Here is a 19,611-nt window from a genome sequence, read left to right as displayed (position 1 = left end):
GATTCACGCCCCCTCTAGAATAGGCAGTTTCACAATAACTTTGAAGCCCGTATTTGATTGCTGATACAATGGATGTTAATAATTTAGAAAGAGGTTTCATGAAGCACTTGGAGGACCCAGCAATATACCGTTGTTTGTAAGGACACTTATGTAGTTTAGGTATCCAATACAGTGATGGAAGATCCAGTTCTTCATCTTTGGTTGAAATTCCAAAGGAACACAGAACAGACCTATGATTATCCGGGATTTTCTCTTTGGTAAGTGTCGTGAGGGTATATGTTGAGTTTCAAAGTGAATTGTCAATGCCTAGTTCGTTTATCAAGCAGTTAATGTAATGAGTTTTACACACAAAAACGATGGTGTTTGGGGCTTTATCTGCGGGGACAACAACATATTTGTGATGGAGGTAGGATAGGTGTTTTGCAACATTTGGGTCTTGAAAGATTGATGTAGCATGGGCATGGATAGACCCATTCAGTTTCTTAATTCTGATTTGTATTAACGACCTCACTGCCTTAATCCATTCAGAAAGAGTGTCTACGTCTTCCTTCTCGCGCTTAGCCCACTGCCTGGCATAATCCTCAACTGAATCAATTTAAAGTTGTATTTCCAATTGATGGATTTAGGCTCACGATATTTCGGACCTTTCGACAACACATTTCGTAGAGAAGAGTTATTAACAATGTTGAGGTCACCGGTAATAACGTGGCCAACAGGATTATATGTGAATTGGGAACTAGCACAAGTGCAATCAGGAGGTTTAGACTTGAAGTCGTCAATATCGAGATCCTGCAAAACGTGTTTGTAATTGAAAATTTTAGTTGCAATAGGTTTGGTATAGGTATAAGCAATGATTTGTACACATGTGGTACAGACTGGTCTTTGAAATAAAGAGGTATTATCGATTGAACTGATTTATGATGAAGGATATTGCCTAAGTTGACGCCATCGATACCTTTTTTGGCAAAGGAAAGATTAAGGTAAGATCTTTTCTCTTTTTCATCTTTTTTTTCAATTTAGTTGAAAGTGAAATTGATTTTTCTTTCAAAACATCAAAAATGTCAACAGCAACTTTATTACATATGCCTATATTTAGACTGCTCATTTTGTCATCTGATTATGTAATGATTTGTCTTAATATACATTATTTCACCAGTCTCTGCTATCCTTTACTTCTGGAGTTAAGGGCCTTCAATATCACTATTTTTTTATTGTTTGATTGACAGATAAGTTGCAAAGTTTGCTATTCTTCTTCACTGCATTCATGAACTGATGGTCAGCTCAATCATTGTCAAAGATTGAACTAACATGAATACTAATACGCTAATGAGTGTATTTACCATATATCAAACGTAGTAACTGAATTTGTTTTACACGACCTGTGATACAAGCATTCAGGTAATATAAGGCAATCAGTAGACCAATTATAAGTTTACTTTTTAATATTAGAATTGTAAAAATGTATGAAATACGAAAGTCAAAGCGAGGTACATACTATGAAATAAAGTGCAAGAGGTAAAGCGTTTCGCTGCACATATCAAATGAGAATTTTATTGTACCTACCGTTGGTTTTATAGCCTGAAGCCATGCCCTGCAATTAATAATGAATGAAAATAATTTGTAATTTGGAAATACATTTTAATATTTTAATTTGATTGAAAGCGGTGAAATGGGTTTGACAGCAAATGCCTCTTTAACGCAATAGCTATTACTTGCATAAACATAAAGATTTAGTGTTTTCTTTTTACAAAATAAATAAAATAAAAATATATAAATTACACAATATATGAACTTATTTTGAATTACGGAATATATCGCCCTCATGCACAACTCTGATTCTTCGCACGGATATGGCAATAATGTCTAGGTGTTTTTGGTGAATAGCTTTCAAATGAGTTAACCTCGAACATTACCGAAGAGACATGTCAAAATGCGCATATTTGGCAGAAAAATGGATACCGTTGATTTCCCCGTATATCACGTACATAATTGCATTTCGGTGTTAATTCTATATTAAGTTCCTCGTAGTGATCATTTTTAGTTATGTACTTGGAATCATAGTGACGAACAGTTCGAGGATGTCTACGAACACAGATTTTTAGAGAGTTTTGAACTGACCCAGCTGTATCATATGTGTTGTAATTACGTACTGCATGTCTCCATCTGTCGGGAACAAAATCCAGTTCATTTTAATGTTTCTTCTTTTAGTGTTCTTTTTGAAGATATCAGGAACACCCATCAAATGTATGACATGTCTGCCTTTTGGAAGCTTTGGGAAATCAACTGTATGAAGACACATTGGTCCAACTGCAATGAAATTTGCAACCATCTGTAAAACAAATCAAAAATAATATAGTTTTTGTTCTTAAAAATAATCCCTAATTATAGCTATTTTCCATTTTATTTTTTACAAAAATGCGCAATTTTAAGAAAAAACACATTACAGATATAATTCACGGATATCAGATGCGAGTTCTTATTTTTTATTATATTCAACTAGTTCACGGTAAGTATAGTGTCCGGCTAAGATCGTGGTTTTTCTAGTGATTTGGTCCATTTTTTTCGAGTGTAGTTTGGGCTTTTTCGAGTGATAAAACATTCGATAAGTTCAATTAACGAAATATATAATATAACAGTTTTAACATTACTACCCATCTTATATTGAATATTATATATATTTTGATTTACAAAGAAGCTCAATTTCCTTGTATTTAATAAAAAAAATCAGTGTTTGTTATTGGCCGTTTTTTTTTCGCTAGTAGAACTGTAGAATCGTCCGGGTTTTTAGACAAATGGTCCGGGTTTTTTACAGAAATTGTGAAGGTATTCTAGACTTTAAAAAAATACTTTATTTCTAGTTTATAACTGTAATGAAGTGAAGGACAATATCATATATTCCCAAGTTATCAAAAACATATCAAAATGAATCTTTTTTTTCAATTTAATGTTTGGAGAGCGTTATACTACTTTTCAGTGTTCATTTAGAAATTACTTGATCCTTAACAAAACGGTGTCGAGAACATGCAGGGAACTCATATTCATTTTAACTTCATTTCAGGCTACTTTTGATTTTACAGTAAATAATATTTCTTGTAGTGAACTCCGAAGATTAATAAAAGAAACCTATTAATAAAAAAAACACACACTTAATCCACCCCATTTTTATTTCCATTGAATACCAAATTTGAACGAAATTTCAGATAAAATCAACAATGAAATGAATAGTTCATTAGCCTAAATAGGATCCTTTGCAATGATAGACAAATACAAAATGTGTATATTATATATGCTATCACCAGCTAGATTGTCCAGTGCTTCGAACGACAACAGGAACAACATTGCAATGTCGTGATTAATATTCCTATTTTCCACCTTTTAGACACTTCTTTTATTGAAAGGAAGTTATCATAGTGTTTAGTTGCTGTATGACCAATTATTATATTTGCATAATCAGACTCCTCCTCACAGTTGTAGCATTTAGTCATTTTCGGTTTCCAGTTCTTAAACAATAAAATAAATAATACAAGATACCAGACAAATAGATAATGGAATAATCTACCAGTTGTTGGCATGACACGGGTTATGTTCTTCTCCTATATGTTATGAATGTGTAATACTAAATCCCTAACGGGAAGGATTGTGCCTGATATTCATATGATGAAGACATAATCTTTCAATCAGTTTAATTGACGTCTGGAGCTGGCATGTCAGTTAACTGCTAGTTGTCTGTTGTTATTTATGTATACACATGGAAAAAAGTATTGCAACACCAAATTGAAATTGAAATTAAAAAAACACTTTTTATTTTTTTGTGATATAATTTGGTAAAATAGAACTAATTAAACATTATTTAAGTATCACCTGAGTTTAATCAATAAATATCGACTCTATAAGTTTTTATCTGCACATGCAGCTACTGTACCCGTAAACAGCAAAACAGATGTTTTCATTCTCATTGTTTTCAACACTTTAAATAACCAAGTGATTGACACCTTGTAATGGGTCCTCGACAACTCTAAACTGCAGCAAGATGGCAGATTATCAGCATGAGAGAAGCAGGGATGTCGCTGAAACAACTGCACGTATTTTTGGTCATCACCATTCCACTATAAGTCGTTTTGAGAATAAAAATAAGGCACTAAACAATGTTAAAGACCTTCCGAGATAAAGAAGACCCCCTATACCATTTGCTAGGGAAAATCAAGCATAATGAAGGTTGGTCAGAAGGAAACCCATTGCATACAATACAATTCTAAAAAGAGAGTGGTGGGCATACAGGAGCCTTTTAACAAGAACTGTTCGAGATCGACTCATCGCTACTGGTTATCGTGCGATAAGACCATTTCGGAGACATTTGCTTACAAACAGACACACAGTTTTCCGTATCCAATGTAGTGCAGAGCTCGCTAAAGTTGAAAATTAGCATCGTGGAGGAAGATCCATTGTTCCAATGGAATTCGGTTCATCTTCCTTGGACGGATCGTAGCCCGGATTTGAACCATATCGGGCATATATGGGACACTATTGGGCGGACCGTGCGCGAAAGGACAACCCCAGTTCAAACACATCTTGAAATAAACAATGCCCTTCATCAGAAATGGTTGCTGCTACCTTAGCAACAAATAAGTTGATTTTTGGCAAGAATCAGGAGACGTTTAGATGCGGTTATCCGTTTGAATGGAGGCTGCGCACAAAGTACTAATTCTTTGGCGTATAACGATCAACCATGATGTGAACAGTCATCTGAAGATTAATTTTGAAATGTCTGACATTGTAAAGTTCGACTACAGTAAAAGTTGTAAAATACATTTTTTTTGTACAAAAAACACTTCATTTTGTTATTAAAATTGTGGTTATATAAATCATTTTTTTTCAAACATTTTTTGTTCGTTTCAATGCCAATGTTATCATAAACTATGTTTCAATAATATTATACATATATTTTATTATATTTCATCCAAAAAAAGAGGCTGATTTTTCAAAGTTTTAAAAATCAAGGTGTTGCAATACTTTTTTCCAAGTGTATATAATGGTCATTTTTTTTTATTTTCTTTGGTTACATCTTTTGACATCAGACTCGGACTTCTCTTAAACTGAATTTTAATGTGCGTATTGTTATGCGTTCTCTCTTCTGCATTGGCTAGAGGTATAGGGGAGGGTTGAGAACTCACAAACATGTTTAATCCCGCCGCATTTGTGCTCCTGTCCCAAGTCTGGATCCTCTGTCCTTTCTTAGTCTTGTACTCTTTTTAATTTTAGTTTCTTGTGTACAATTTGAAATTTAGTATGGCGTTCATTAATCACTCAACTAGTATTTTTGTTTAGCGACCAGCTGAAGGACTGCTCCGGGTACGATAATTTCTCGCTGCATTGAAGACCTGTTGGTGACCTTCGGCTGTTGTCTGTTCTATGGTCAGGTTGTTGTCTCTTTGATATATTCCCCATTTCCATTCTCAATTTTAGGATGTATACTCATTTAAGAACAAACATACATCTCATCTTATACAATATATGTATGAACGTCTCAATTCGAATTATTTATGCTTATGTTCCGGACCATATGTGTATTAGGACCATACGCGTATATGTAGATATAGGAAGATGTGGTATGAGTGTCAATGAGACAACTCTCCATCCAAAACACAGTTTATAAAAATAAACCATTACAGGTCAAGGTACGGCCTTTCAACACGGAGCCTTGGCTCACACCGAACAACCAGCTATAAAGGGCCCCCAAATGACTAGTTAAAAACCATTCAAACATGAAAACTAACGGTTTAGTGTGGTTGGGGTAGAAAAAAAGGAAAATTGTAAACGAAAGATATATTTATGTTACATATTGTTTTTTTCGAAAGAGGTGGCGAAACAAATAATTGCCCAAGGGGAAACCCAATTTGGGACCATATATGTATACATTAGAAACGATTCAATAATACAATAAACTTATCTATAACAATGACGGTTAAGTGAAATGTATGAATTTTATAGTTCAAAGGCTATTCAAAACAGCACAAGTTACAAGTTGAAACCCATTGTCTTTCAATCAATTGTCTTAATCTGTGTGTATCTGTTTTCTGGCCGTCTCTAGTATCAATTATTAGACTCTTTATCATATCGACTTTTTTTGTCAGTTAGAAAAACAGTTGAACTCTTGTTTAACAGTTCATTAAGACATTTTTGGAAGTTATTTTCCAAGTCGACATTTTGCTGTTCAGTAATAGTTATCCCATGAGATTCAAATACTTATATGGTCCGGAACACTCACAATAGATTGTTGACATCACGGATAAATACTGTTTATGCAATTTATAAGATGTGAGAAAAAGAATATATACAAATGAACGATACTTGTTTCATGATAAAATGCAAGTGTTGATACACCATTTGCCTTGAAAGTACTTAATTTGAGCCTTTATTTCGTAAACACATAACATTTTTAGCTATTAGAAATGTGTACAATCACTCGATAAAAGAAGGACACACTTGAAAAACCCGGACTACTTTCGAAAAAGCGCGGACATGAAAAACTGAATTTAGTCTCAAAATGTCGTTTTCAATGCAATAACAATAGTTTTTGTAAAGTGTCTGTATATCCAAGGATACATAGATTCCATGTATGCATTTCCGTCGACATTTGCATTTGTATGTGTAAGAAAATGGCTTTCTTCGGTATTTTGAAATAAAAGCATTTTACCAAACCTATTGCAACTAAAATTTTCAATTACAAACACGTTTTGCAGGATCTCGATATGGACGACTTCAAGTCTAAACCTCCCGATTGCACTTGTGCTAATTCCCAATTCACATATAATCCCGCTGGCCACGTTATTACCGGTGACCTCAACATTGTTAATAACACTTCTCTACGAAATGTGTTATCGAAAGGTCCGAAATATCATGAGCCTAAATCCATCAATTGGAAATTCAACTTTAAAATTTTGATGGATTCAGTTGAGGATTATGCCAGGCAATGGGCTAAGCGCGAGAAGGAGGACGTAGACACTCTTTCCGAATGGATTAAGGCAGTGAGGTCGTTGATACAAATCAGAATTAAGAAACTGAATGGGTCTATCAATGCCCATGCTACGTCAATCTTTAAAGACCCAAATGTTGCAAAACACCTATCCTACTTCCATGACAAATATGTTGTTGTCCCCGCAGATAAAGCCCCAAACAACATCGTTTTTGTATGTAAAACTCATTACATTAACTGCTTGATAAACGAATTAGGTATTGACAATTCACTTGGAAACTCAACATATACACTCACGACACTTACCAAAGAGGAAATCCTGGATAATCATAGGTCTGTTCTGTGTTCCTTTGGGATTTCAACCAAAAATGAAGAACTAGATCTGCCATCATTGTATTGGATACCTAAACTACATAAGTGTCCTTATAAACAACGGTATATTGCTGGGTCTTCCAAGTGCTCCACGAAACCTCTTTCTAAATTATTAACATCCATTGTATCAGCAATCAAAGACGGGCTTCAAAGTTATTGTGAAACTGCCTATTCTAGAGGGGGCGTGAATCAGATGTGGATAGTTAAAAATTCCAAAGATCTTTTAGAGTACATACAATCTAACTCTCTTTCATCTTGTAACAGTATTAAAACATTTGACTTTTCTACTCTGTACACTAGTATTCCACATTCCAAACTAAAAGACAAATTGAAAGAGTTGGTATTGCTTTGCTTCGTAAAAAAGAATGGCCAACGTAGATACAAGTATCTTGTCTTAGGGAGGGATAAATCCTACTTTGTAAAGGACCACTCTGATTCAAACAAAAAAATCCAAGTGTGAACTTTCCATTTCGAAGTAGCAACATTCCAGCAGCACCTGCATACGGGGTATATATCTCCCAATTGATACGATATTCCCGTGCTTGCATTTCCTATCATGATTTTCTTGATAGGGGGTTGCTGCTCACAAGGAAGCTATTAAACCAAGAGTTCCAAATGGTGAAGTTGAAATCATCCCTTCGTACATTTTACGGACGCCATCACGAGTTGGTTGACCGTTATGGAATAACCGTATCACAAATGATATCGGATATGTTCTTTACGTCGTAACTACAATCCCCTTCCCTTTCCTGAATGTGACCTACCGAATTAGACTATTTGCCGGATTTGTTATCACATAAGCAACACGACGGGTGCCGCATGTGGAGCAGGATCTGCTTACCCTTCCGGAGCACCTGAGATCACCCCTAGTTTTTGGTGGGGTTTGTGTTGTTTATTCTTTAGTTTTTTATGTTGTGTCATGTGTACTACTGTTTTTCTGTTTGTCTTTTTCATTTTTAGCCATGGCGTTGTCAGTTTGTTTTAGATTTATGAGTTTGACTGTCTCTTTGGTATCTTTCGTCCCTATTTTAATTTATCTTTTTAAACGAAAAGCAATGTCAGAATGATACTATCTGTATATTTCAAATACTAACATATCATGTATAACCTTATATATCAAACTCAAGCTTCTATATCACGTTTTGTTAGAAAACAAGTCTGTTTGTTTACATTTTTGATATTCAATCGAAAAAGCCCAATCAAATCACTCGAAAAAGCCCGACCAAATCACTCGAAATCCCACGATCCTATCCGGATACTATACCTACCGTGTAGTTGCTTTATATTTTTTAAGTAATAAAAGTCTAGCAATAATTTTTAAATTGATGGTATTAGGTCGATTTTGCTGCTGATGGACTATTAGTCTTCGATGGTTTAATCAGCCAAGCCAGTTTTTAGGCATTACGTTTTGGGTACAAACTGGTAATATTTCACCTGTCATATTGAGTCCATCGTCCGTCGTCGTTTATTCTTACAAAAATCTTGTACTCTGAAACTATTGAACTAAATTCAACTAGACGTACCCACAATCACTATTTGGTTATCGAATTTAACAATATTTTAAAAATAGAACATAGAGGTAAAATATAAGTTTTGTCGATTGATTTAAAGGCTTAAAAAAATACAGAAAATCTGACAAAGGCATGCATGTACGAAATGATAAGATTTTTCTGCTGTCTTTTTTCATCAAAATAGCTAGACGACTACTATAGGATTTATAACCTTCCCATGACACATTTTACCATTTTATTTTCATTTTTGTATATTATCTTGATTATTGTATAAACGGAAAGATAAACGGAAACTTTTAATAGCAAAAAATTGACCAACAAGACTAGATTTATGTATAAGTGAACATAGTCGAAAACGTGAGCTGACTCGTTACTGCCCATTACTAAAGTTTTTTATAACTTGCTTGAGTATTTGCCGAATATCTGAAAAAGTATAATCGATAGATAAACACTTAACAATTAGAAAACTGATTAACCATACAAGGTTAGCTAATATGTTTAATTGTTGTAATCGTCTAATGAACCTTAAATAGAGTTGAATATTGACAAGACTAGAACAAACTGTTCCAGTACTAGCACGAAAAGAAAATAAGTTAAAAAATATCTTATAATTAGTTTTGTTTAAGATAGGGTTCACTTAACCTATAATGCATAGAAAATTTTCAAATATATCAGTCGAACATATAGACCAGAAATGCTTTATCACATGACCTTCGTTTCGTTTTATGTCTCTTTGTTATCTGTTAAACTTATTGATGTATATTTATCAATTACAAAAAGCTTGATATGATTATAAAATGACATTGTATATGTTCCAAACCGTATGAGTAATTGGACCTTAAGTGTACTTTTTCAAAAATACTTATACGGTCGGAAGTTGGTGAAGTTTATAAGATACAAATATATATAACAGATCAACATAACTTAACTCTCAAATTAATTTAAAAAAGTTCAATTGTAATTAAAATAATAACTTCCTATTTTAACTATTTTAAAAATTCACGCTAATTAAATCTGTTAATCTCTTGTATTAATCATGTCGATCAGAAATACATTAATTGAATTATGATCACTGAAATTGAAGATATCGGAAGTAAACATAATGTGGGAGGACAATTGTTTTAGAATATTAAGCATTTTTACTAAAAATTCAATTGCAAATGAACATGCATGAACTGCAAACATGTAAATGTAACAAATAGTACGTTACTTGTGGTTGCAAATATCACCTTGGGTGAGAGTATCAAAATAGGATTCAGATATACAATTAAACAAATATTTAACATGTCTAATTTCACTTGTTCGTTTGTTCATTTTATCTATCTAATTGTAATAATAACAATTTGTAAAAAAAACATATATATAACGTGGCTACTTAACAGTGCTTTGTCTAAATGTTTTGTATACGTATGAAGACAAATGAATAAGGAGAGACAGTATTTTCTTTCCGTTTAACATATACAGTACAATGTATCCTCTAGGATTTTCAGTTTATTCCTGGTTAACCCTAAATGTAAAAAGGTATACTGCTAAATTTTAAATTTACACGTACATATATAAATTTTAGAAACCTATTGATCAGTGGTTGTCGTTTGTCTATGTGGTTCATAAGCGATTATAATGATGGTAAAAGTTTAAATATCATGACTTGGATGAAAAGTTGTCTCATTGGCTCTCTGACCACATCTTCCTATGACTTTTAAAACTGTATCCCTTCTATTGATACTGTACAAAAGTGTCCGTTCAGAATCTAATTTTATGAGTATAAATAAGTTTAACAATTGTATGATAAGTTTGAATACAGATACACAACTGTATGTGGTGTTCCATAATTGGAAAAAGATATTCATACAAAAGTGGAAGAATATTACCTTTAGCCTTATACCACCCTTGTGATACCCATCGTTGTTTCCATGGTACCATAAAAGACTGCTGTCGGCATACAATTTAAAATACCGGTCTTTCCATCCGTTGACGAAAAATCCTCCTGTGTAATATCAAAATATATAGAATAGACGAGAGTCCACAGTAACGCATTGAAAATGCTTTCTTTAACAAGTCTGCGCCATGTTTTTGTTATATTGTGATACAATGTTTGCATTTAAAATTTTGATATCTTTCGTCAGTTACGGAACTTATATTTAAAATGCATAAAAACAAAGTAAAAGGCATAACAATCTATTTTCACTTCCATAATTCGAAATATATTATGTATATGTTTGCATTTTTTGTTATGCTTTTCTAAATGTGTAACCCTCTTAAAATAAAGTATTGTAAATAGGGATGGCTCAATATGACGCTGATAAAACGGTGGGATGCCTAAATACCGATTAGCGTACTTATAACAAAACAGTAATGAAACATGATATAATAAAAAAATAAATCAACTTTGAAAAAAATCTTAACAAACAATAGGGGGTTGATCTCATAAGTGACCCGCCATGACATTTGCAGGCTTACGAAGGTAGAACGTCATTGTTAGAAAAATTATAAACATGATAAATATCGAGATTCAATGAAATGCGTATTGTGAAGAAGAGATAAACACTTTCCTTGGCTTCTTTTTTGCGGACGCAGAACTATACATCATATGTAAGTTTTGAAAAAGTTTTAGTTTATCGTTTGAAGTGAAAAATATTTGAATCTACATTTTAAATTAATACAAAAAAAATTTAAATTTCTGCTCTATAGATTTCCTTTCATAAATGAAGTCTGAAATATAAATGCACCGTATCAAATGCATATAAGAGAACACCTACTTATAAACTGTTACGCGTCGCATACTATGTAAAGAGACATGCATAATAAATCTAAATTAAAAAAAGGAATTCTTAAGCTTACTTTGACAAATTTTAAACATATTTCAACAATTTTAAATTACATGTTCTAAAATAGAGTTACAAACAAAACAAAAATGCTCTGCTCTTAAGATTTTCTTTCATAAATAAAGTCTGATATATATTCATAATAAATGCACCGTATCAAATGCATATATGAGAACACCTCATAATCTGTTACGCGTCGCATACTATGTTTAGAGACATGCATAATAAATCTAAATTAAAAAAAAGGAATTCTTAAAGTTTACTTTGAGAAATTTTAAACTAACTTCACTTCAACAAGTTTAAATTACATGTTCTAAAAAAGAGATAAGAGTTGTTTAAATTGTAGTAAATCTAAGTCTTTGATATTTTATTCAAATACGCTATTGAACATGTTGAACATCAATAAGAGCTAATAAATACAATACTTTTGTGTTTTATAAATTAGTGCCTTCAATTAATAAAAGTCGTATTAGAACAGTCTCATTTTCATACCGGTATTCGAAATGACTCGTTGCTTTTACAACAAATATGTCATAATAACATGACTAGATCTTCTAGATAAATATACAAAAAGCAAATTTTAGACAATGTACCCCCCTAAGCCTTGAAGTGGCTAGTCACATATAGTTAACGGCGTTTTTCTCACAATGACTTTCTACCTCCATAAGCCTGGATATGTCGTGGCGGGTCACATATAGTCCGGGAAGGTCAACAGATAATGAAAATCATAATAATCTTATAACGATATGTGAAATTAAAGTGAAAAAAAAATTTTAAGACAAAGAAAAAACAAGTTTATCGGTAGATATTAAACAGACAATCATAAACAAGATCGTCCCAAATCAACGCTTGAAACTTAAACAAAAACATAAATGAACCCTTTAACATAAAACTATGATCCATCGCAGATACTTTGAACTCATAAATCGAAAATAAACTGATAATGCCATGGCTAAATATGAAAAAGACAAACACACAAACAATAGTACACATGCCACAACATATAAAACTAAAGAATAAGCAACACGAACCCCACCAAAAACTGATCTTAGGTGTTCCGAAAGGGTTTAAGATCCTGCTTCAAATATGGCACCCGTCGTGTTGCTCATGTTATATCAAATCTAGTAAATAGTATAATTCGGTAGGTCATATTGATAAAAGGAAAGGGAATTGTAGTTACGACGTAAGGAACATATCCGATATCATATGTGAAACGATTATTCCATAACGGTCAACAAACTCGTGATGGCGTCCGTAAAATTTACGAAGGGATGATTTCAACTTCACCATTTGGAACTCCTAGTTTAATAGCTTCCTTGTGAGCAGCAACCCTCTATCAAGAAAATCATGATAGGAAATACAAGCACAGGAAATATCGTATAAATTGGGAGATATACACCCCGTATGTAGGTGCTGCTGGAATGTTGCTTCTTAGAAATGGAAAGTTCACAATTCGAAAGAGTATATTTTAGTCAAATTTATTTATGTACACTAAAATGTATGTAGATGGATGTAAATGTGGAGCAAACCCTTTTTTCTTTTAGATATGTGTAACGGAGATGCTGTGGAATAATCTCCCTCTGCTAAATACGAGATGACGCAAAATGAACTATTTCACTGTCAGAGAAAGGAACAACAAAGTGTATATTTATATAAATCATATGGTAATGATTTGGTAGACGAAACTGGATATTTAAGAGAAGATTTTGCCATTCTCGTAGAAGATTTATACCTTCTTAAATGGACTTGTGAAAAGTAGACTTATTAAAGAAATATTTTGTACTGGGTCTCAAATAGACCACCTGGATTTATCATTAATCCGCCTTACATTTATAACTACATGGGTTTATCAATAATCCGACCAACACAATTTGCTTTACTTAACTAAATTTATGTTTTAGTTTCACTGTTCACATGTACATTATGTGGAACATTTTAATAAAGTATCTGAACATCATCTGTATTTGGTCTCATATGCCAGAGCTCAGTCGCAGCGAAACGAACACCATTAATCGACAAGAGGGAACGGTGACGCATAGCCACCCGACCCTCCTGTTACATTTTTGGTGGCCAATGTGTTATCTAACTTGAGTTGAAACTTGGTAGTGAGATCCAGATATGATACATTGATTTTTACTAAACTAAGTATATGAATTTTATGATACCATTGTACATGTGTATGTATATGTTGTTGATTTTATGTATGAAACTTGATGTCCACATATTACACTATTGATAAATGGAATACACTATGGTTTAAATAAAAAAAAAAGGAAATGAATAGATACATTTGTAGGAAATGTTAATATAAAATATAATAAATATATAGAAGTAATATGCAGTATACAACTGTTAGTATTAGAGACAGAGCAGAATATATTTGAGAGTTCAATGATTCCATACATTACATTTTGTAGACACTTGTAAGTTTTAGCAACCACACGAATACACTTACATTCTGAAAACATGTAATTATTTTTAAGTATATAGCATATAGTTGCGACATATAACTTTGTACTGCATGTGTTTTTTCTGACGAAGGTTGAGAATTATTGTAGGACCAGAGTGGTTAGGTTAGACTAGTACTTTTGAAAATGTGAGTAGGGGTATCTAATATAGCTGCTACTGGTGAGATTTACATTCACAAGTCAATGTGACTAATGGATTGTATATCTGTGAATGCCACAATGATGTGTCTATTTTCGGGTGTATATGTTTATAATATGTCTTTCATTTTGGTGAAGTGTTTACAAAGTTAATTGGTTATACCCCCTTATGAAATTTAAAATGTTGCTGCAGCATTGCCGCAGCGTTGCGGCTTTAAAGCTGCAATCTAATCAGGTTGCCAGAGGATTGTTGCCGGAGTAGTGCCGGATGATGCTGCTAGCGGCATTGTTCTGGCATCATTGCGACACTAATTCCTTTCAAAATTAATGAGCACCACAATATAGCCAGAACATTTGATGATGTCACTTCCAGCGTTTTTAGCTATTCCCTGTACTAGTGTGTTAGAAATCCACCATGTTGCTTGGGATTATAATTGTATTGAAGAATTTGGTGTTCTAGCTGTTTTTTTTGAAGATTTGAAGACTTGTAAGTAAACTCATATCAAGTAATTGCATGTATAGAAAAGATCAATCTTGCATTGTGTATTTCAATAACATGGCCTCATCTGAGTTCACTATACATGTATCGGTGAAGTTTGTGGGTCTTTCTTGCAGCAGTTTAATTGCATACTTGTAGTTTGGTAAATAACACAATATTATTTGCTAAACTTAGGGCACATTAAAAATTTTCATTATATTTTATGCAGATACCGCTGACATTTATTTTAGGTACCTGTGCATATAAATTTATAATGCATGAATGCATGTCATATATATGCATTGACAACTTGGTTTTGCCGGCGCAATACATTTTATACAAAGCACGGCCTATTCGCATGTTTTGTCACTAAAATGATGCAATAATATAGCCGTATTAGAGCCGTAACAGCGCCACAATAATGCCAGAAAACTAATTTGCATACGAAATACGCTATAGCCGCATCAGTGCCGCAACATGATGCCAGAATATTGCCGCAATGGTGCCAGAATGTAGCCGCCATTATGGTGCCAGAAAACTAGTTTGCATACGACATATGCTATCGCTGCATCGAAGCCGCAACAGTTTTCAGCAAGAAAGCCGCAGCATAGCCATACTGCTACCACAACTATGTGCCAGAGGGCTTATATTTCCATAAGGGGGCCGTTAATAGGACTTGGGAAAAATAGTATCGGTACCTAGGTTAGCTGTGTGAATATTTACAAACGCTGTACAACAATTTAAAAGCAGTATGAACATTATGTATATGTTTTGTTTGAATTGACTTTAAAGTATAGTTTTCTTAAGTTTGCTTTCTCATTTCAGCAAGTGTACTTGCTAAACATTTACGTATGCACAGCTTACATGTCATGGGGATCAAATGTCTCCTACATACAAGTGAAAGAAGTTCATCACGCTACAGACGGCGATAAATGTGTATAAAGTGACGATAACCAGTGTGAGATTATTTCGAAAGTTTAACTAGAAATAAAGCTGCGCTGTATTTCAAGTTTTAAGAGGGGACTAATGTAACGGAGATGCTGTGGAATAATCTCCCTTTGCTAAATACGAGATGACGCAAAATGAACTATTTCACTGTCAGATAAAGGAATAACAAAGTGTATATTAATATAAATAATATGGTAATGATTTGGTAGACGTTTCATCCAACTTACTGGATATTTAAGAGAAGATTTTGCCATTCTCGTAGAAGATTCATACCTTCTTAAATGGACTTGTGAAAAGTATAAACTTATTAAAGAAAATTTTTGTACTGGGTCTCAAATAGACAACCTGGATTTATCATTAATCCGCCTTTCTTTTATTACTACATTGGTTTATCATTAATCCGACAACTTAACTTAACTAAATTTATGTTTTAGTTTCACTGTTCACATGTACATTATGTGGAACATTTTAATAAAGTATCTGAATATCATCTGTATTTGGTCTCATTTGCCAGAGCTCAGTCGCAGCGGAACGAACCATTAATCGACAAGAGGGAACGGTGACGCATAGCCACCCGACCCTCCTGTTACAATGCTTATCCCTACTTTTATGTGAGGTTTTGTTTTAAGTATTTTGTTTCTTTGTACTGTTCAGATTAATTGATTTGAGCGTCCCTGACGTGTCTTTAGTTGCCTTAACGCAAGTCTGGCTCTCATTTAAGTCATATATCTATGACGAGTTTATAATGAACTGAAAATTGTAATGTTGTCCCTTTTGGTTGAATGTTTTTTAATTGCTCATTGGTTTCATCTTACTATTTTGTTATCATCGTGTATTTGTTTTAATTCTTAGTTTACTGTTACGTTTTTTGATCTACTAAAAAGTTAAGCATTAGTGTCAATTGACGAGTGTAAATTTAATTCACTAGACATCAATCTCCAAGGAAATGAGTACAGTGTTTTAAAGACTCATATTAGCGTTAATGTCCTGATTTTTCAAAGTCTACTTGTTACTAGGTGAATAACTTATGTTTTTGTTCAACATGTTCATTTGCAGGAAAGAAACCATTTTTAGGAATATATCGTCGTAATACAGTGTTTTGACGTCACTTACGTGCACACTAGTTGATTTTCACAATTCTAACTAATTTTCACTCAATCAAGGACAATTAAAATGAAACCCCATTGTATGATATTTAATCAGAATATTAATTTTCAATGACATTGTTCAACGGTTTGTAAATGTTGTCAGTTCGGCCGCTAAATTAACTTTTTATTTAACATACGTTCATAAATAGTAAGGTATCCAGTCTTCACTACTCGACTTGTTGGCTCTATAATGAAAAAAAAATATATAATATAGGTTGGCAATTTTCGTATCTTATTTGTACCATTGACCACCCACCATCTCTTTGCCTTGAATATACTATAATTGGGTGAAATTCACCACATAATTTGTACTTACATAAGCAATAGTGGAGCAGGTACCATTCTGGGCGACATGAACAAACCCGCGATTTTTAGTGAGGTTATGCTGTTCAGTGTGGTGGTGTCTATGTCGTATGTATTCATTTATTGTATGTATTTTGGATAGTTGTTTGTTATTATTGTTTTTCTTTTGCGACTTGACTCGACTTATCCTCCCTTTTTTATTCATGGTGACAGTACAACATACGGCATTTCAACCTTATCATCTATTTTTTCGTCCTTAACCAATATATCATCATTTTCCAGTGGCAATCCTTATTTCCTGTCCTGTATTCAGATTGTCTCCTTTTAAAAGACCTACATATGGTATGTATTGCCAATCTGAATTTTTGCTCATTCGAACATGTTTTTTACCCTAATAAAATTTGAATCCGATTGTTTACGGCTGTGTATTTTATTCTTTGATTCGGTGGTTGTCATTTGAGACATTCCCTATTTCCATTTTCTATTTTATCTGATAGTAGTCCGACGTTTTGTTTTATACATCTAATAGTTAATATGATAATTTACCTTTAATCCGTATTGGATCTAGATCACAACATTCCATGGTTTGTGTATAGATTCAAGTGAAGCAAACGATCGTCGTTAACAGAGAAATTGTAAACAACTACTAGGAAGAACATTTAAAATAAAATGCGTATTAAATAAAGGGTACAAGTAGTTAAACATCCTAAATAAGATACGATCACGTGAAAAACCTTTCAACAAAAGAATTGGAAGTCCTACGGGATTTACAAAATAGTCAATAAAAACTAACAAAATCAAACAATTTTCAACGGAACGAGTGAAAAAATAACTTTTAAATGTTTGATTTGGTACAGACATTTTCCAATGAAAATGAAACAATATTAAAGAAATGTTATAATAAGATAGCAAAAAAAAAAATGAATGTACATATTAAATAACACGAGATGAATTTAACATGGTCGAGTAGAGATAGGGAATAATATCCAATAGAGGAAGTATACATTTTATAGTAAACAGTTTTAATGACGTACATTAAAAATAAAGTGTGTATTAAAAATACATAAGTATTTCTAAACAGACGTGTTAGTTAAAATATATATCTAAAAATATTTCAATACTTGGTGGAGTAAAAATGTAGAATACTATCTAATTTCAAAAGTGTATACACTTACAAAATATCTATAGTAAACAACAATATGGACGTAAATTTAATTTTAACATTGTTAAAGGAAAATGCGTATCAATTAAGACACAAATATTTCTATATCAAGTATGATACGATGGCATATTAGTAAAAATAGGTATTTCAAAATATTGAAGTTGGGTAATAAAACCAAAATAATGAAAAGATAACAAATAATATAACAAAATTGTAACATGAATGAGTAGAGATAGGAAAATTGAATTAAAAAAAATACCACAGGTTAACTAATCAACATAATAGGATTTGAAAATGCACGGGTTGAGATTGGGAACACTATCGAATATAAGAATGTGTATAAATCATAATAAAAACAACAACAACCATCATGCTCTTCAACTCCATTCTTTTTTGGCCTTTCTAACTTTTTTTTTATTCGAGCGTCACTGATTTGTTTTTTGTAGACGAAACGCATGTTAGCGCTTATACAAAATTCAATCCAGGTATCTTGGATTAGTTTATTTAGTACATTTCAAATAAAGTGCGTATCAAATAAGACACAAGTATTTAAGCACATAATATAAAAAGATGACGCGTTAGTTAAAAAAAACATATTTCAAAATATTAAAAATAAAAATAAAATATTGAAAAGTAACTGATCAAAATGAAAGATTTTCAACTTGAATGTGCGGAGATGATGAAATTGAATTAAAAAAAAAGATATGAACGAATGAAATGTTAACTAATAAACATGACACGATTGCAACATGCACGGGTTGAGACGATGAACACTATCAAGTATAAGAAGTGTATAAATCATAAAAAACAGCAATCACCATGCTCCATATTTTATTTGGCCTTTTTAACTTTCTTTTTATTCGAGCGTCATGTCACTGATTTGTTTTTTGTAAATCAAAAGAAAATAATGATAAAATAACTTCTCAATCTGAAATAATTGTAAACTCTCGATTATAAAGAGTGTACACAATTAAAATAAAAATCAATCATGAATAACATTACAAATAAAGTGCGTATAAAAAAGTATTTAAACACAAAATATGATACTATGGTGTATAAGTTAAAGAATTTATTTACATTTATTTAAAATAAAAAGAAATGATAGAAAACAAAACGTGTCCCCAAAAAACCTTCCGTAATATGTTATGCCATTGAGTTATCAAAGAGTATACACAGTATACTTTCACAACTTTCTACATACAAAAATTAAAAGGAAACGAAAACTTTGTTGGAGCATTTGTTAGTATTAATAATTTGAGAAATACCAACTAAGCGATCTCTAAAC

At 32.6% G+C, this 19,611-nt stretch overlaps 1 protein-coding gene across 1 annotated transcript; it reads right to left on the bottom strand.

Moving 5' to 3' along the window:
* Positions 1-23: 23 nt before the first annotated feature.
* On the bottom strand, positions 24-17,844 carry LOC143054449 (uncharacterized). The gene is made up of 5 exons (XM_076227459.1): positions 17,711-17,844; positions 16,999-17,046; positions 10,728-10,843; positions 2,151-2,329; positions 24-1,591 (listed from the first exon to the last, which is right to left on the bottom strand). Exons 1-5 carry the CDS (start codon positions 17,745-17,747, stop codon positions 1,495-1,497), a joined length of 477 nt encoding a protein of 158 aa, XP_076083574.1. The 5' UTR covers positions 17,748-17,844; the 3' UTR covers positions 24-1,494.
* Positions 17,845-19,611: the final 1,767 nt, after the last annotated feature.

Source organism: Mytilus galloprovincialis, chromosome 12 (genome assembly GCF_965363235.1).
Source record: "Mytilus galloprovincialis chromosome 12, xbMytGall1.hap1.1, whole genome shotgun sequence".
NCBI lineage: Eukaryota > Metazoa > Mollusca > Bivalvia > Mytilida > Mytilidae > Mytilus > Mytilus galloprovincialis.
The sequence above is the reverse complement of the archived record's forward strand: the minus strand, read 5'-3'. Positions and strand labels throughout refer to the sequence as shown.